General features: G+C 44.7%; 1 protein-coding gene across 1 annotated transcript in view; it reads right to left on the bottom strand.

Moving 5' to 3' along the window:
• The window catches only part of MED12L (mediator complex subunit 12L), a 709,720-nt gene that overhangs the window by 47,245 nt on the left and 641,421 nt on the right, over nt 1-21,054 (bottom strand). Inside the window, exon 39 of the mRNA XM_088447707.1 lies at nt 8,762-8,845. Within this exon, the coding sequence (XP_088303833.1) occupies nt 8,762-8,845 (84 nt within the window). The remainder of the gene's footprint in view (nt 1-8,761; nt 8,846-21,054) is intronic.

Here is a 21,054-nt window from a genome sequence, read left to right on the forward strand (position 1 = left end):
GAGCAGCCGCAGATCTGGCTTTGCTGGAGGTTGAGCGCGCTGGAGCCGGAAGGGACGGGCTGCAGAAGCTCCGGGGTTGATCCGCTCCAGCAGACGGGTCTGGTAGAGACTCCAGAGTGACACTGTCATTTCTGGCAGGAAGGCTGGCCATCTTTAGCTCCGCCCCCCAGCCAAGCTCGCCGATGCTCTTCCCTGGTTGCCGGTGCCTCTGCCACCCGGGCCCCTTCCCTCAATGGGCCCGGGACTGGAGTACCGGCAGTCCCCCCCTGATGGCGGCCCTGCTCACATAATGGAGCCAGAGCTGGATTAAGGAGGGGGCACAGGGGATAGGTGATAAGTGCCCCCGTGCCCTCCCTTTCTCAGAAGCCCCCCTCCCCAGCCCTTGATCGCAGCTAAACTAAAGCTAAGCGCAGCGATCATCTGATTCTGAGGTAAACTGAAGAAAGGAATGCTGGAGGCGGAGTCCTAGTAATGGGCGGAGCTACACGGCACTGGAGCAGCCAGGGCCAGGAGCAGCATGATGGGAGAGAGCATGGAGGAGCTGCAGCCAGCAAAGTCTGTTGAATGTAAGTGGGAGGGAGAACACTAATGTCTATATGTATATATATGACAAGTGTGTGATTGTATTTATTTGTGACTACGTGATGCCTGTATGTATGCATGTATGTGTATGTGACTATGTGATGCCTGTATTTATGTATTTGTGACTATGTGATGCCTTTATGTATGCATGTATGTGTATGTGACTATGTGATGCCTGTATGTGACTGTATGTATGTGTATGTGACTATGTGATGACTGTATGTATGTGTGTATGTATGTATTTAACTATGCATGTATATGTGACTATGTGATGACTGTATGTATGTGTATGTATGTATACAACTATGCATATATATGTGACTATGTGATGACTGTATGTATGTATGTGTGTATGTATGTATACAACTATGCATGTATATATGACTATGTGATGCCTGTATATGACTATGTATGTGTGACTATGTGATGCCTGTATGTATGCATATATGTGTATGTGACTGTATGTATGTGTGACTATGTGATGACTGTATGTATGCGTGTATGCATGTATGTGTATGTGACTGTATGTGTGTGTGACTATGTGATTCCTGTTTGTATATGTGCGTGTGACGGTGATGACAGTATGTATGTGTGACTATGGGCTCTATTTATTAACATTATTTTTACTAAAATAAAGTGAAAAAGGGTGTTTTCACACCCTTTTCACATTATTTTAGTTTCACCTGTATTTATTACAGGGCAATTGGAGTAGAATTAGTAAAATTCTACTCCAACCCCCAGTATCACTTAGTTTTAGTAAAGCAGATCGCATTTCCCATAATTGTAATGGGAAATGTGATCTGTGTGCAAGTTACTAAAAATAAATTGTAAAAAAATACCGGGGGAAGCCCTGTGATAATAACGCCACCTGGAGGTGGCGTTATCCAGGGTCTCCCCCGGTTACCGGGCTCCCACTCTGCTCTAACGGGGAGAGCAGAGGCGGGAGCCGGTACCAGTAATCAGCTATGTGGTCTAAGTAGACCGCAAGCTGATTGCTGTGAAAAAAAGAAAAAAAAATTAAACATTTTTTTTTTCACTTACCTGAATCCAGGGACCGGTGATCGGGCCTCCGGTGATGGCTCCTCTCCGGTCAGCTGGTCTCCCACAGTGCACTGGGGCCCGGTCATCAGGTGATCGGGCCTCAGTGCAGTATGGGAGATCACCTGATCGGGAAGCCCGGAGAAGACCACCGGAGGCCAGGAGGATGCAGGTAAGTGTAATGAAGGGAGGGGGGGTCGCGGGGAGGGGGGAAGGGGGGGTCACGGGGGTCCGCGATCGTGGGGGCGGGGCTTAGCGCCGGGGGCGGGGCTTAGCGTCGGTGGGGGGGTAGTAGCGGTGGTCGGTCGGCGCATGCGCGTGCTCTTAGTCGCGGTATTTTTTCCGAAAATACCGCGACTAGAGTGCGGATGGGATCCGCAGGGACAGAGCTTTATCGCAAGCTCTGTCCCTGCAAGGGATTTATAGTAAATCCCTGTGATATTACCTGAATTCGCAATGCGAATTCACTCGGTAATATCACACTACAATCCGCATTCAATATGCGGATTGTAGTAAATAGAGCCCTATGTGATGATTATGCATGTGTGTGACTATGTGTTTGTATGTGTATATGTGTGTGACAATTTTGTATGAATAAATGTGACTGTATACATATATGTGTGTGACAGTATGCATGTGTATAAGTGTGTTACTGCTTATGTGTGTGACAGTATGGGCGGAATTCAATTGATTCCAGCCCCCTTCGCGCCCAACGGAGCTATTCAATTGTTGCTCCTGTCGGGCGCGATCAGCTGCCAGTGCGCCATTCAGCTCACAGCCCCAGGGGTGTGCCAGCTGAAATGGGCGAAAAGTGTCCTGTTTGGGCTCCCAAACGGCACTTTTCGCAATCACACCCAGCACTTTGATCGGGGGAAGCCGATTTACGCGACTAAAACCTGACCACTTTGGGCGCGATCAGCACGAAAAGTAGTAACAATTGCATAGCACCCCGCGATCACCCGGCACTTTAGATGGGAGATCCGGACCGCTAAAACAATTGAATACCGCCCTTGTCTACCCTCCCAATTTGGCCAGGAGGCACCCGAAAATCTGGTGCCGCTCCCAGACCCCTGGGAAGGCGGGCAAGCCTCCTGGCCCCCGTTGACGTGTCCGCACCCCCCCCCACTCCGCAGCTGAAAGTATAAACCCCAGCAGCAGGGAGGCGGTGAATCGCGTCATCGTGGCTCCATCCCCTGCTGCACAATGCCATTGTGGTGGTGAAAGGAGGCCAAAATATGAAAGTTCTGTCAATGTCCCAATATATATATATATATATATATATATATAATAGCCCTTGCAAGGTGTTGTTCATAAATAAGTTATGGCTGCTCCACTGTAATTTTCTGTCACATTTTCTTTTTGAGAGAAAACCTGGGGCCACTCACTTGGGTTTTCCCCCCAGCCTGAAAGTTGCCAGCCAGCCCCTGCAGACCGGAGAAGAATATCTGGATAGATACCAGAGGTGATAGAGAGATGAAGGAGAAGCAGAGAATACCGTACTTTAAAAAAAGCACTTTTAGGAATTCGGATAATTGTAGAGACGAATACAATAATCGATATAGAGGAAAACATGAAGAAATTAACAAAAAAGAATGGATACATAAGAAAGATCATGTGAGACCCTATGGATATGAAATATGAAGATACAAAAGAGATAGGGAATATGACAACACTAGATGGAAACCGCACAACGTAAGAAGTCAGAGACGTCAAACAGGAAATTATTATTTTATTGGAAGCGATGAAAGGTATGGAACTAGCCGGACACTTAGATGGGAAAGATCAAGAAACGAGAAATTCCCCCCAGTTTCGGACTCAAGAGGAAGACTGGGATCCAGCGAAAAAGAAAAATTGGACCTATACAAATAGGACGTTTTAATAAAGATAGAGATGAATTAATCAACAATGACAGCAAAACAAAGAATACTGATGATAGGTTTCAATTTGCTTTTATCACAGGATACTCGGCGCAACATAGGCAGATAGAAACCATCATCAAAATACATTGGCATCTCCTTTTAAAAGATCCAGTTTTAAAGAAAATGATACCAGAATGCCCATGCTATATATATATATATTGTAGGCACCCAATTTGAAAAGTACACTGACTAAAAGCGTACTTGTGGCAGCACCTACTCATCCCATCAGAAATAAGGGTTTTTTAGATGCGGAAGTTGTGCTGCCTGCAGAGAGATCAAAACAAGGCAGACTAAATATGAGGAACTAGAAAGGAATGGAAAAAAATACAGACTCAATCAGTTTATGACATGTCATACGACTAATGTTGTTTACCTCGGTAGAAGGAGTCGAGCTTTGAAAACCAGATTAAGTGAGCATTTGCGGAATATCAAACAGGGGTTAATGACCCATTCCCTTTCTAAACACTTCAAGGAGGCTCATGATTGCTCAACAAAAGGAATAATCCGTTTTATGGCGATAATGTCAAAAACACGTGGAAAAATAGAGATCTAGAAAAACGCCTAGCAAAACAAGAAATTAACTCGATTTTTCATTTAAAGACATTAATTCCTAATGGCCTCAACTCTGATTTTGAGCTTAAGTGTTTTTTATGAGCGTTTTTTAGTCATGTTTTTCTGATACATTTTAATTATATATTATTTTTATATCCAGTTTAAATTTAGATTGTAGTCATTGTGATGAAAATTTTGATGATATGAATGTCCTTTTCCATTTATTTATTCATTTATTTATGTATTTATTTTTAAAGCGTTGATCATCCATTTTATTAGTGCGTTGGTTCACCACTATTATGATATAGTATGCAAACTATTTTTGTGCTTTTTCTTATATTCCGTTGTTTTACCCACTTTACATGTGATGATACCAATATTAAAGATGGCTGCCGTCATCCAAATGGGTGATATGCATATGGACCTGAGAAATGGATGTTTTTGCCTCAAGTAAGATGGCCGCCATAACCGAAAGTGGAAAGACCGGAAGTGGTTTCTTATGTTAGAGATTGCGGTGATACTACTAGCTTCTTTGAACATGGTCAGACGCCAGTGATGCTCCCTGATGTTAAGAGATGACTCACGGAGTATGAACAGTGAATGTTATTCATTGACTCCACAAAGAACACGTTCCGTGAAACCAGAAGTTCGGACGGGCACTTCCGGTTTCCAGTATGAAAATATTTAGGAATTAATGTATGTAATTTTACGTAATTTTACTGTTCCAGCCCATGTGTTAAGAAGGATTATTTGTGTGTCAATGAAGTCTAATGAGGACCTATTGTTATATATAAATATAGAAGATTATTGATGACACAGGCCGTTTGACCCGGAAGTAAACACAGAGAGGAGGATATAAAGCCTCAGTATCACAGTCTCAGCCACATTGCCTTGAGGAAGAAAGCTGACTCTCGAAACGCGTTGGCCTGTGGTACAGAGCTGAAAGTTGTTGGTGTGGACGTTCCTGGCACTATCCCCTGGCACAAAGGAATTCAAGGTGGAGCATCCGGAGGCTTCCACGTGTGGTTTTCTACAGGCTTTTATGCAAGGGGATGTCTGGTAATTACACATCTTGTAACAATAATTTTTTGATGTCCATGGAGTTCATCAGATTTGTCTATTAGACATGACATTTTTATGAATTTTATCCCATTTCAATGATTGTGTGTAAATAAATATTTGTTATTATTGGATTACACTATGGTTCCTTTTCCATTTATTGTGTTTTTTATGATACTGGACACGTAAGGAGAAAGAGAACATACAGATACGGGAATCATCCAGATTACATATATAAGGAAAGTACCTGTTTTTTATGATATGTGAATCTTCTTTTCTGAAGTTGATTCTAGCGCACCCTAGTCCCAAGTACAGTCTCTTTATATCAATATTGTTCCAGTTATTCTAAGGTATAACTCTTTGAGGATAGGGGTGCTACCTGTGGTATTAGTATTGTCGCCCGGAAATATACTACACTTCTTATATATTAGCTTTGAAAATGTACTGGTATTTACCAATACTTACCCCTCCAGTGAGGTCCCGCAAAGTTCTCCTCCTCTGCGAGGTCCGCCGCTGGGCTGCTGGCAGCCTAACGCTGCAAGTGACAGGACTCCAGTGTTATGCACATGTGCGATGGTCCGTCTGCGCATGTGCATGACATGGGGACCCGGCAGTGCCTGGAAGGCTTCGCTGAAGCCAGAAAGGCACCGCCGGGTCTTCATTGCCGGCAATGGGGTACGCATCGTTCTCGCCATCTAAAAGTTGGCGGGAGCGATGCTTTACAAACAGCAGTAATCTTAGATTACCGCTGTTTGTTAAATGCAGAAAGATTGGCATAACCCCTTTAATGAAAAAAGGGGTTATGCTTCATTGATAAATGGCTGCCAAAGTACCAATCACTTTACTGGCTGTGGTTGAACAATGACAGTTAGGAGCTGATTGACTGGTGACTTATCTCCGTCCACTTTATCACTCTCCAAGGCTTAGTATATCAGGCCTCTATCACGTCCCCCGTTTAACAGTGCCTAAAAAGTGTAGGCATAGTGATGTGGTCTCGGTTAACTGTGGAAACAACTAGGCAGATAGGAGGCATGGGTGTGGGAAGTCATGGCTGGGCGTAAATAAGGTGAAGGCATTTAATTGTCCTGTTTTGTTAACCTTGAGTGAAAAATCTCTCAACCAGCTGTTGATTTCATCGTAACCAGCTATTCGTTTAGTTTAAAAACTATTAGCCTGAGCTCTCAGATCGTTGTACCTTCCGCAGTGGCGTAACTAGGGTATTTGGAGTCCAGGGAAAATTGAAAAACGGATATTGTGCGTGCGAGGTAAAAAATGGACGTGGTCACATGCAAGGGGCGAGGTCACTGAAAAATGGGGTGTGTCAACATTGCACACACACCTTTCTCGCCACTCTGGGAACATTCCTTACCATTCCATATGCACCTTAGTGCCCCTAGTAGTAGTGCCCCTTATGCAATGTCCCCAGTAGCAGTGCCCCATGTAGTAGTGCCCTTTATACAGTGCCCCAGTAGTGCACCCTTAGACAGTGTCCCCCTATGCAGTGTCCCTTATACAGTCCCCCCTAAGCAGTGCCCTTTATACAGCCCCCCTATGCAGTGCTTCCAGTAGTGGTACCTCTTATGCAAGCCCCCAGTAGTGCCCTTTATACAGTACCCCCAGTAGTGGTTCCCATAATGCAGGCCCCCAGTAGTACCCCTTATACAGTGCCCACAGTAGTGATCCCCCCTATGCTGTGCCACTTATACAGTGCACCAAGTAGTGGTTCCCTTTATGAAGGCCCACAGTAGTGATCCCTCCTATGAGTTGCCCCTTATACAGTGCCTTCCATAGTGCATAAAACACACAGACACACAGACATACATACACACACACATAACACTGACTTGACCTGAATCCCCGCACCTGCAGCGCCCGCCGCTGTCTACTCCTCCGTCTTCCCGCTGGGTCCCGCTCGATACTATGACGTCTCTCCCATCACACACTGCAGGAGCCGGAAGGTGGAACTCATGAGTGAGCTCCAGCCTGGCTCCTGCAGTGGGCGCAGCAGCTGGCGAGAGTCTGTCTGACTGTCATTGGCTGCTGAAACACACACATAGCCGCCGGGTAGTACGAGTGTACTACCCAGTGCTGGCAGCAATGTGTGTGTAACAGTGTAGTACAGACTGCACTCAGGACTCGATTCAGACCAGGATGTTAAGAAGCGTTCGCTCGTAGCTGGCGATGGTTCGCAATGTAAGCATGCGTATGCATCGCAGTGCGCGAACTAGTCCGTGCGATCGGAAAGCGTATGCTCGCCGAGCGTAGACAGCCTAGCTGAATTAGTGACAGAAGAAGCCGTTTGTGGGTGGTAACAGGGGCTGGCCACTAGAAACGGGGGAGTGGAGGTGTGAACGCAGCCGTGCCTGAGCGTCTTAACGCCGCTTCAGAGGCGTGCATAATTAACAGACAGCGTCATTGTACACATCACCTGGTTGAATTTTACACTGAAGTGCTCGCAGTGCTTGATGTAGGGTATAGTCAACCTCTAACGCTGCGTACGCTTCCGATGGTACCCGATGTACCGATGGTTGCATACACTTCCTGGAGATGACATGCGCAAGTGGCCGTCTTAAGACAGGCTGGTGAGCGTCTACATACACAAAGCGATCGCACGGCAAGACATAGTGCGCGTGCTTATGCCTTGCCGTGCGATCGCCTGCCATGCCGTCACTTATCCGAATTTGCATACGCTGGGAACGAGCGTACGCATCTAGCAAGCGAGTCTGAATCGAGCCCTCACTGCGGTCTGCACTACACTGGCTGACTAGGGCAGGCATGTACCGTGGCGCCCCCCACGCTGCTGGTCCCACGGTACAAGCCCCGGCGGCCCTGCCCTAGTTACGCCATTTCCTTCCTTCCGTATACACTACAGAGGGCAGCCAACCATGATTACTCTTAGATTTTGATTTACTGTTAGACTTTAATTTGGTTGAAAGAAATTAGCTTATTCTACAGTAAAGGCTTTATGCTGAAGAAAAGCAAATTGTTTATACAACTATGAGACATCTGTAAAATCAACAGCAGTATTTGCAAATTATCATATAATCAATGGATTATATGATAGGCCATGGTATGCTCAGAATTAAAGTTCAAGCACATCTGCAGACAGACGTGTTGTGTACCTCTAGTCTAGGACAACAAATATTTTATATGATTGAATTCACTTTAATAATCCATTCTCCTGTAGCGGTTGTCAGACAATAACTCCTGGAGCTCAGTGGCTGTCCCCAACACAGGAAATGGGCACGTGAATTTCCAAATCGATACACATATGCATTTCATAATAAATCTAGGGCTAGCCGTCGACCATAGCGCAACCATCGATGATTTGCCATCAATGGTGGAGATTGGCTGGTTATCTGCCAATCATGACACTGGGGTAGTGATGGTTTGCTTTCTTGCCCCAGCGCTTAGCCTCACCCCCTTCCCTGATTGGCCCGCTGCCCAGCTTGTCACAGAGCAGGGATGTCCATCCCTAAGTAAATCTGTGGAGTATGAAGTGCACACAAACAGGATGGTCAAATTATAACAAACTAAAACCAATGAGAATCAGGACTAAAGGAAGAAGCCAAACAACATCTGACACATGAACCATACCTCAGGGGAGTTACCTGTGCTTGCTGAATGCTTGGGTAAAGCTGGGAGGGTGGTCGTACTTGTTGAGAAAATATAGCAGCTGGTTCTATTGTTTGACCCTGTACACAAAACAAAACAGATATATTCAGTAGATGTTATCTGAATTTTATAGTTTTACAAATAACGAGTTTTATTTTTTTTAATTTGTTTTGAAAAAAACATAACTGCAAACCTTCTATGTGGGTTTGTAATATTGTATAGTAAGATATTAAGTGGGGTTGACCACCTCTGCTCTTACACAAACACTTAGCTATTCAGGGGTGGGAGTCACACTGGGGATTTACAAATGAACAAAATATATATATTTTCCCAGCGGGTGATCCAGATCGCAGTGAGAATTGGGGTCAGTCCCAGCCATAAAGGGAGCTGCTACCACAATGGTGGCTGGGACCTCTCTGAGACCAGCAACCGTTGTGCTGCACTGCTGTCAGAATTGAGGGGCAAAGTTATCAAACCTTTCTAAAGAGGTCAACTGTAGAAGTTGCTCATAGGAACAAATCAACTTCTAGGTATCCTTTATTTAGCACATTCTATACAATTATTGCTAGAAGTTGATTGGGTGCTATGGGCAAACTCTCCACCTGTCCTCTTTAGAGGTTTTGATACATCTCCCCTAAAGTCCATTTTCCTGCCTAAGTCCCCGCCCCTTCCTTCCCCTCCCCGACACTCTCCTCCTCTTCTGCAGTCTGAAGAGACCACAGTAGTATTTGGAGGGTATCATGGTTATCAATGTTATCATGGGAACATTTGTGGGGTTTGTAGTAATATTATTTGAGGAATGTATTAATATTATGTGCAGGTGTATTAATTTTTATGGGGAATACATTGAAGGTATCTGGAGGAGTAGTAATGTTATGTGTGTGTGGGCAGGGGGAGGGGGGGCTGCAGTAAGGCCACAGGTAGCTGATGTGGTAAGTGTCATCATTTTTTACATATACTGTAGATAGCAGTGGAAATTAGCCGTAACATACACCCGCACAAAAGGCCTCATGGGGTCTTCATCCAGCTCATCTTGTATTAAGGGGTCCATACATCAACAATCAATTTATCCAATTTTGTGTTTTGCCAATGATTTTGTAAAAACTGCAATGTATGGGGTCACCGATTGCCGATCCAGCCCAAAAAATGATTGGAATCTGCAAATTAGGATTTCCAACATGTTGGATTTTGCCAATCATGTATTATTCATTGTGATTGTTAGTGTACTGTTTTGCTATGTATGATGGGTAAACCATAGAGGATAGGGCTGTTCTGTATTCACATTTATTAAAATGACCTACAATGGGTGTGGAGAAACTGCAAACTTTAAAGGTGACTTTGCAAGGCATCAGTTTTCTCACCAAATTCTATCAATATGGCATTCTCAGAAACTCTATATGCTCAACTCAATCTAAGAATGCAGGATGCAACTCAGAAAGATGACAAAACACTGCGGGTTCTCGGGCTGTGGGCAATTCCCCCCAATTGTCATATGAGACTGGATTACAATTGGAGACATGGGCCCTCATTCAGACCCACTCGCAAGCGGGCGCACGTACGTTAGGCGTACGTACAAAAATATTTAAATTCAATGGCTCGCTCGTATTTTCGTTCGCATCTAAAATTCCTCCCAAAACTCTGACGACCCCTCCTCTAACTAACGAGCGTACGAAATAGCGAGCGTACATCCCCGAAATGGTTTGAAAGGAACGCACGCACAAGTATAAACAGGAAGTGGCCTTGTCAGATGTCGATTACCTGCTCCTTTATTCTGCCTACCTCCATCAATCGTATCATGCCAATCAATGTATCAATTAGCTTAATTGTTTGTTTTTTTTCAACACAATGAAAGAAACTTTACTCTTGTCTGTGTTTGTGTTTACCCGCAGAATACGTACGGATGAAACATTCGCTTGTATTGTTTAAAAAACATGTGAACCACAATTAAACAATTGTACTATTGCTGTGTATCCCCGCATATTTCCCTGGGTTCATTTCTTTATTTAAATTTGCTTACGCATGTCACTGCATCAAGCCTATCCTAACTCTCCAGAGATTTCTGGCCCTGTCGAACACATGACTCATACACTAACCAATAAAATTGCTCCTGTTAATTTCCAAAATACATTAGCCAATCAGAAAATTTTTACACACTTTATCAAAAATGATTTTTAAGAAAAACACCATTGCCATCATGAGAGCCTCCGCATTCACCAGGCGTGAGCTGCTGGTGCTTACGGAGGTCATGGATCGCCGGATCACCAGCCAGCCAGAACCCATGACCAACCGGCAGAAGCGCTCCGCGTATGCGGAGGTACGGTCCCGCCTGCGGTCCTTTGGATCACGCCGCAACATCGGCCAGCTGGAGCGCAGGTGGTCCGACCTGCAACGGCGAACGCCCCGCTTGCTGGCATGCTTTCGCATGCAGATCCTGGCAAGTAAGTGTTATGTATTGTGGTTTTAATGTTTGTGTTTGTGGGGCAAACTGCGTGTGCATGTTTTCATGTTTGTTCTATTTATTATTTGTACTCATATCTGCGTCTGCATGTTTTCCTGTCTGTTCTATTTATTATTTGTACTCATATCTGCGTCTGCATGTTTTCCCTCTTTTTATGAATTTTTAATTCTACTGCTATTTTTTTTTTTATTTTTTTGTTTGTTTGTTTGGCCGGATTTGTCCATAAACTAAACGCAATTTATTTGACATATTTTAGGGGGACAGCCAAGACTCCGCCGTCAACGTCGGCGTTCCCGCCCACTCTCCCCAACCCCCAGCCAACACTCCACCCCAAATCTTTCCCCTATTCCCCACTCCTCCCCATCCTTCCCAGACCCTCTCCCGGAAATGTCGGGACTCCTTCCCCTCCGTCCCACTTCCCCCTCTCCTCCACCCACCCCTCTTCCAATTACCCCCTCCCCGGAGTCCAGCATAACTCCGCCCCATTCTTTGGGGAATGACGGATCCTCCGAGGAGGATCATGGAGGTTTTGCCGGAGCTCCCGATTTTTTTCCCGGTATGTTTTTTATTATTTTTTTTTAAACCACAAACTGTTTGTATGTAATCATGTGTCGTGCCTTTCTTCGTGTTTTTGTGGCTTGACTTTTGTTGATTGTGAAGGTTTGCCTTTACCTCTTCCTGGTGATTTAAGCATACACATATCATACCTGTGGGAATTTGTACCTAGGCCTTGTATTTTTGCCAGCCCACACTTTTTATTTATGTTTTTGGGTTTAGGAGTGATTTGTTTTTTAATTAATGTTTTTCTGTGGAGTCCCTATTGTTGTATTAACCCACACACTTTTCTCACCCACAGAGGAACAGAGGCGTCGGCAAGAGGTGGCGGATGTTGTGGGGCAGATGCGCCACCATGTAATCGGCCTTCTGGTGGCCCTCGACCGACTGTCTGGCCTCCTTCGGCATTAGATTTTTTTTTTTTGTTGTATTTTCCCAATAAAATTTTAAAGACAAATATACGTTGTGGATCATTTTTAAAAACCAAAACCAAAATAGTTTAGCCTGACATAAGTTCCTGCAAGGATTTCCCTTTTGTAAAAGTTAGATTGTGTTTTGTCTTTGTATGTCAAACAGACACCAGAAACACATAACAGTAACAATGTAATTTCCCTTTTTGGGTGTAGTGTCAATTTCAGATTTCTACATTTTCAAGGTTCCTACTTGGTGCGCAAGCTGCTTAGGCCAATCTTACAAATCCCAAGGTTGGGCCAGGCTTCCTTTTGGTGTGGATTGGAAAGCTGAAAACATATTTCAGTTTTGCTCATCTGGCGTCAGTACTGGTTTACCCCTTAGTCAAATGTAACTTGTGTTAACCTGGTTACACTTGCTGTTAACGTCCCAAAAAAGGAAGACCATTTCACTCTTCAAACATTTATTCACCACATAACAGAGCAAACAAAGTGGTCACTCCCCAAAAAAATACACAGTGATAAATTCAAATACAACACATACCAAGAAAAAAATAAATAAAAACACAAAATCAAGAACTGGTTGACGAAGGACCATGCCAACATGATTCCACAAACATGGCGTTGCGATATGGGTTCCAGAATATATGCCCAAAAGGACCAGATCCAGGTTTGGTAAGGGTAGCAGGAAGTAGTGAGCGTTGGAGTGCCAAAGATTATGTGAACAAACAGAAGATGGTGAGAAAAATAAAAATAAATTAGATGTTTGCCCAAAAAAAAAAACACATTAGGTATAAACACTGGAGTTTTGAACAAACTTACCTAAAAAATCTGGCCACAACATCATCGCGTATGGCCCCCCCACATACTGACCTTCGACCAACCTCGGGGGGGCCATCCTCAGGTAAGGCATCCTCTGGCTGCATTGGGACACCACTCCTTATGGCAATGTTGTGAAATATCCCACACAGGACCACAATTTTAGACACCATATCCGGCACATACATGAGCTCGCCACCAGAGCGGTGGAGGCATCTGAATCGGCCTTTTAAAAGGCCGATACAGCGCTCCACCACTTGCCTGGTGGCTGTAAGTGCGGAATTATACGCACTTTGTGGCCCTGGTGTGGGAGCCAAATAAGGAGTGAGCAGCCAGGACATGCAAGGGTATCCACTGTCTCCTGTGAACAAAAATAGACCACATCAGGAACACTGTGTATCAAGCTTAACATTGTTATGTACTAAAGGTCTCCACTTACCCAGAAGCCACGCATCACCAGCTTGTAGGTTGGTTAATTTCTGCCATATCCCTGATTGCCGGATGACGAAGGAGTCATGAGCACTTCCGGGTAATTTAGCATTCAGGGACAGGATCTGGAGGGAGGCATCACATACCACCATTACATTCAGGGAGTGATAGTGTTTCCTGTTTCTAAATATGGCCTCCAGCCGTGCTGGAGGCTGAAGTGGTATGTGAGTACCATCCACAACCCCTATGATGTGTGGGAAGCCAGCTATTTGGTAAAAATTGGCCTTGGCCACACTAAGGGCACCCATATCCAAAGGCATTTGAATAAAATGATGGAGGTGCTTGAAAAGTGCCTCCATCACTGCCCTCAGGATCCGGGAAACGGAGGATTGGGAGATGCCCGCCACTATTCCGACCGTTGTTTGAAACGATCCTGAGGCACAGAAATGTAACACCGCCATAAATTGCGTCAGTGGTGGTATTGCTGTTGGACTGTCAATTTGCCGCTCAAGATCACTTTCTATTAATGAGAGAGTGTCTATGATGATTTTGGGAGGTAGACGGTAGCGTCTTAAAACCTCATCATCGGGCATTCCAAAAAGGGTGACACGTGTTCGAAATATCTGGGGCCTTGCATGCCTACGATGCCTACGCCTGGGACGAGTTTGAGGTTGGTCGTCTTCCGGGAGCAGGGCCAGAACAATTCGCCCCAGATCTATCTGAAATTCAAAGTTTACAATGTAAGGCTTTTGACCCACCCCAAAAGTAAGAAAAAAAAACTTAGCTTTCTGATACCATCCATAGCTGCTTACATGCCGGGGTATTGTCATGATATGTATAAACTGTAAAAAAGGCAACAATGAGACGTCAAAAATGTAAAGGGTTTTTTTTTAGGTAAAAAATTGTTGCAAGCCAACACAGAAAATAACGGAAAAACACATTTGGCCATCGCTGAAAACTACATTGCACACCGTACGTCAAATAGGGTTCAAATGGACCCAAAAAATGGAAAAGGGAAAAGCAAAACTGGATTATATGATGAATAAGCCGTCCAAAATGCGGTAAATTATTCGCAAATGCAAGTCACTACACCAACAGTCCAAAATGCGGTAAATTATTTGCAAATGCAAGTCACTACACCAACAGTCCAAAATGCGGTAAATTATTCGCAAATGCAAGTCACTACACCAACAGTCCAAAATGCGGTAAATTATTCGCAAATGCAAGTCACTACACCAACAGTCCAAAATGCGGTAAATTATTCGCAAATGCAAGTCACTACACCAACAGTCAAAAATGCGGTAAATTATTCGCAAATGCAAGTCACTACACCAACAGTCCAAAATGCGGTAAATTATTCGCAAATGCAAGTCACTACACCAACAGTCAAAAATGCGGTAAATTATTCGCAAATGCAAGTCACTACACCAACAGTCAAAAATGCAGTAATTCATTCGCAAATGCAAGGCGCTACACCAACAGTCAAAAATGCCGTAATTCATTCGCAAATGCAAGACAAAAAATGGACTTACCCAACTCGAATATATAAGATGTCCTCAAAAAACTTCTTTGGGTCCGAAAACCAAAAAAAACTAAAAAATATGAAATGAGTGTTAAACAAATTAACTAACCACAAAACAGAAGAATACAACAATTGGCCACAAATTTGAATGCACAAAACTTACCAAATCAGGAAAGGATGTAGAAAAAATGAAAAAAATGCGAACGTAAAAACCAAAGAAATGTAGCAAAAACAAACAAAAAAACAACTCTCCAAAATCCTCCAAACGCAACCAACCAACCAAATCCAAACCACTTCACCGACAACACTCCAACAACCCCACCTCGAATCCACACACACCAAGCCATAAATAGTGTTTATTTTCCCGCACAAATTAAGGATGAATCATAGGGACGCACAATCAATGATGCGGCCGCAATCTAACGACGCATGTATAAATACGTCACAAAATCACATAGAATTTCTGGATGATTTCATGCTGGAAGCAGAGACATGGCTTCAAACCAGGGAAACAATGGTCAAAATTGCGGCGGTAAGGCCTTCATGCATTTTGTGTCAATGAGTATTTTAAAACATAATATTGTGCAAGTTGAGAAGTGGCTAAATCTGCATATTTACCCAAATAGGTGAGGAGGATGACATGGAAGAGACTGCTGGCCCCAGTCAACCCGCCAAAGCTGCCAAAAAAAAAAGGCAGCCACATTTCACAAGCAAGGAGATGGAGGTTTTGATCCAGAAGTGCGTTGACATCCTGCCCCAGGCAGCCAGGAATATGAGCCAAAGCCAGAAGTGGAGAATGTGGGAGGAGGTCGCCGTTGCTGTCAATAGGGTGGGTGATTATGTCCGTCTAGCCCGGGATGTCAAACGGCGGTAAGTAAACACTTTCCCATCCTATAAACAAACCCCATTGTTAAAAAAAGGATAATGGTTCCAAATTCATTCCACAGATGGGCAGACTTCAAATATCGTCTAAAGCAAAAACTTGCCGACAGGGCTAGGCATGCAAGGGGGACAGGTGGGGGTCCCACCCCTGTGTCATTGGAGTTGACAGACTTAGAAGAGATGGCACAGGGGTGTGTGCAGGCTGTGGAGGTGTTTGGCGTGTCCAACATGGATACGGACATGCCAGACTTTGCGGCTCCTCATGTTGGCCAAGGTAAGTCTTGTCATGTCACCATCTCAGAAATGCTATTGTGCCAATATGTAGATTCTAATGTGAGTCTTTTCTCCAATTTCCTAACAGAGACAGAGGCGGATGAGTCTGCTCCAGAGGGGAGCCTTGGCCGCAGAATTTCTGCTGACTCTGCAGGGGAGGAACCAGTACATCCGGCTGAGGACCCTGCAGAAGCCAGTCCAGGGCGTGCCCCCTCGCAGGCAGTGGGCCTCCTCACAGAACTCAATTTTAAATCGGATTGCCATACGGAGATTCTGCAGAGGATGGACGCCAGTCTGATACGGGTGGCTGAGGCCCTGGAGCAAAATGCTGCGGCCAACGTGACCATTGCTCAGGCCCTGGCGGAAAATACCAGGGCCAACATCCGCATCGCCGATGCCCTGGAGCAGCTCGTTCGCCAGCACATGGTGGAGCCGACCTCCCTTCCTGCCGGAACATCCAGATCCTCCACCTCTGGCACAACATCAGGCAATCCTCCAAATGTGCCTAGCCCTGTGCCTAGTCCAGAGGCCACAACATCTGCCTCTGGACAGGCCAGCCCGATGGCATCCCGGACCCGGTCTGGCGCCCACCCTCACCCATCCAAACGGCCGAGAAAACGGTGACAGCAATGGCGACTTTTCCCACTTTCCTTCTGTGCTTGGCTCATATTCCTTTCTGGTCAAAACTTCCCTCTCCTTTCTTGTGAAATGTTTTTAAATTTTGTATTTACGATTATGTTAGTAGTTATGTTTTTTTTTTTTATAGATCAAATATCTTGGCCACAAAAAAAGGCAATACAATATTATGCCAATTTGTTTGTGTGTAAACAATAAATTTTACAAAAAAAACAGACATTGTATTGTGACATTATTGTACAAATGGGTTACATTTAATCCTGGCCTTAACCGCAAAAACTGACCCTCTTATGTTAAAAAAAAGGCCTCTTTAAGGAACGTTTAAAAAAACACATAGCGATGCAAATTCAACAGTAAACCAAAAAAAAGGGGAGCTAATTAAAAGATGATGACATTATTTTTACAATAGGCCATAACCACCAAATTGTAGCCAAAAAAAAAACCCAAAAATGTACGCTAATTGATTATGTAATCATGACATTAGCAGCTCTGATTTCCACCTGCGTACGCTTTTGTGCTATCCCAATAAACTGCTTTCCAAACACATACCAAGCCGGATTTCAATCCAACACTAATTACTTTACTGACCAGCCACGATTAATCGCAGCACCATCGTGGAGTCCCGGGACGGAGGAGAAGGCCATCGCCAATGTGGTCGAGTAATCCTGACCCTAAGCTGTGCGAGCATTTTGAAGGGAAAGCGGATGTTTCAGTGACGTATGAGACGGTCCGAACACATTTGACGTTCGCATCTGCTAATGTATGTACGCCCCAAAAACGCTTCGCCACGCCTGCGTTTTGTCATCTCCACCCCCGTCAACACCCAAAAACGCCCTGTTCTGTCAATCACATTTGACATGTCACTTCCTGTACGCTATTTTAGGAACGAGAGAAAAAAGGCTCGCAATTTGCCGTACGCGCATGCGCGGTGTAACCCCGACGCATGCGCGGTTAGTCAACATCGGAACGCAACGAGCGTACTGTTGTTAACGTGCGGCTCTGAATGAGGGCCATGGTTTTTAAAAGTTAAAAAAATAACAGTACACAATGCAATCGCACAACAGCTATTGGCCAGATAGAGCTGATAATAAATACCCAAGTGAATTGGTGCATTTGGGTTTTTTTAGGGATGTGCGCCGGACCATTTTTGCCGGATTTGGATTTGGTTCTAATTCGTCGTCTGGCTTTGGATTTGGATTTGCCAAACTGCGGTGATTGGCTTTGGATTTGGATTTGGATTTTTTTACAAAAATTTACAAAAAAAAAGCTAAAATCACATAAATTGGGCTTTTTTTCTTCTTAGAGTATTATTAACCTCAATAACCTTAATATCCAGTCATTACAGTCAATTTAGACCACCTCACAGTTTAAATGATAGTTTTCACCATTATTGGCAAAAGGTTGCAGTGAGATAACTGGTTACTAAGCGACAGAGCAGCGGCACAGAAACCACAGTTTAAAGCACATCTATGACACATTGCCACACAGCAGTGGCAGAAATGAAAAGTAGTGCACCCACCCAGTGGGGTACGGGCAGCAGAATCACAGTACTTGTTTACAAAGTGGGCTACGGCCCTAGGAGACACAGTGCACAATCTTATTCACATTACACCGCACATAGTGTCCCTGATTCACATTACACCATAAAGTAGTGTCTCTTATTTATGTTACTACACACAATAGTGCCCCTTTTACACAATGCCCACAGTAGTGACCCTTTTACACAATGCCCACAGTAGTGACCCTTATACACAAAACCCGCAGTAGTAATGCCCCTTATACAATGCCCACACTAGTAGTGCCACTTATACAATGCCCCCAGCAGTGGTGTCCCTTACACAATACCCCCAGTAGTGGTGCCCCCTATGCAATCCCCTTAGTAGTAGGGCACCCTATGCAGTCCCCTTAGTAGTAGGGCCCCCTATGCAGTGCCCCCAGTAGTAGTAGGCCCCCCAGTAGCAGTGCCCCCAGTAGTAGTGCCCCCAACAGTAGTGCCCCCAATAGCATGCCTCCAGTAGTAGTATGCCCCCAGTAGTAGTGCCCCCATTAGCAGACCCCCAGTAGTAGTGCCCCCATTAGCAGACCCACAGTATTAGTGCCCCCATTAGCAGGCCCCCAGTAGTATGTCCCCAGTAGTAGTATGCCCCCCCCGTAGTAGTGCCCCCATTAGCAGGCCCCCAGTAGTAGTGCCTCCATTAGCAGGCCCCCAGTAGTATGCCCCTGTAGCAGTGCCCCCCGTAGTAGACCCCCAGTAGTAGTGCCCCCATTAGCATGCCCCCAGTAGTAGTATGCCCCCTAGTAGCAGTGCCCCCAGTAGTATGCCCTCCAGTCGCAGTGCCCCCATTAGCATGCCACCAGTAGTAGTATGCCCCCCAGTAGTGTGCCCCCAGTAGCAGGCCCCAGTAGTAGTGCCCCCAGTAGTAGTATGCCCCCCAGTAGCAGTGCCCCCAGTAGCAGGGCCCCAGTAGTAGTGCCTGACTCTCATTGGCTGCTATTACAAACACACAGCTGCCGCTGGCGGCTGTGTGTTTGTGTAGGGCAGACCGCTATCACAGCTGTCTGCCGTACACTAGAGGAGCCGTGACATCAGGAGGCCGCCGTTGGGCCCCGAACGGGGATCTGAGTCAGGCGGGAAATACCCTAACGTTCATCTCTAGTTTTTTGATGACCAGTTTAGAATATATGTACATGCTTACCCATCCCCAATTGAGTCTGAAGCAGCCTTTATTTGTGTAAAACAAGTACACTATAATGTAAAATCACTTTTAAACTCCATTGCAGGCCTGGCCAACCTGTGGCTCTCACGCTGTTGTGAAACTACACATCCCAGCATGCTCTGCCACAGTTTTAGCATTCCCTAATAGCAAAATGGTGGCAGGGCATGCTGGGACTGGTAGTTTCACAACAGCTGGAGAGTCACAGGTTGGCCAAGCCTGCTCTATTGCATTTTTTTATACTGTACATATTAGTAGTGTGTTTTCATCATTTGCGACCAATGGCAAACAGTTATCATTATCACTTACACCAGGGTCAGAACACACACAACTGAGACTTTTAGGTGGCCATTTTAGTTGCACTTCACAACTTCATTCTCACACCATGCTCTTAATGTACACTGGCTGAAACTGTACATCCACTGCGATCAAACGCACGCCAGCTTCCTGCAGCTGAATGCCCATTCCAGCTTCGGGCTTGGCCTCTTTGTCGGACACAGTTTCGGGTCAAATTTAGGCCTGAAAATAGACGCGTCTGACAAAATTTGGGTCTGTGCAACGAGGAAAACCGCAACTTGAAACAAAAAAAAATATTGCAAATCCTGTTTCACACTGATTCTGAATAAAGCCCAGTATGAGGAAACAGGCAAATGTATTTAGCAAAGATTGTGGCAAAGGTAGGTAGAAGAATGTCAAATTAGACCTAATCCTCTTCTTTTATCCACCATCTATATATTTCACGCTAGTATGCTCTTGCACTAACAATATAAATTTTATAACCTACTAAAGCTAGCATAGAGCGATTGTAAAATGCTGTGAACTGTGGTAGAGTGGGCTGTATATCCTAGCACAATCACACACAAGCGACATACCAGTGTCTCAATGGTGTCAGCATCGTGGGAAAGAAAACCTTTTGGAGGCTTTTCATGTTGAAGGTTACATGTCATGTGAGGTTGATTTTAGCAGAGGACACGGGGCTTGGGAATGCAGACCACAACTGAGATAATACGATGGACCTGCTGCTTCAATAACTGGACAAATGAGTGTTCTGTTTATTTGTCAGCTATGTTGGTGGCAGCTAGCCTTTGCTCCCCCTAGTAACATATGCTTGGCTGCACAATTTTGCTAAGAATTCCCCAAGTGGTCATTTACTAAAGGCAAAGTATATACCTCTTATTTACATTGTAACGCCTACTGAGTCACAAGTAAGCGATGGCGTTATCTTTCCATCCATGCAAACCCACAGATTATCTTTATACAGCTATACAGTAAAAGTGTGATACTGAAAGTTGTCAGCGGAATCTGGATTTCCTATTTCAGGCCATGAGTCAAGCTATCATAATATTTTACCATGTCTGAGGAAAAGTCAGCATTATTTCATGACCATGTCCAGAAAACAGAGGCCTTTGTGTCTTACATAATGAAATGTTTTTGCAGTTTTTATTGCTGGAAGTGACATCTGGAATATATGTCCTTGAAAATACTTCAGACATGATGTAGGTTATGGAGTAATACAAACATTCTTATTATTATTGTTTATCAAGTAGTGAAACGAAATGGGGTCAATTCATGTCACACATTTCTAGATGTT

Source organism: Taudactylus pleione, unplaced genomic scaffold, assembly GCF_031769625.1.
Source record: "Taudactylus pleione unplaced genomic scaffold, aTauple2 ptg000436l, whole genome shotgun sequence".
Classification (NCBI taxonomy): domain Eukaryota; kingdom Metazoa; phylum Chordata; class Amphibia; order Anura; family Myobatrachidae; genus Taudactylus; species Taudactylus pleione.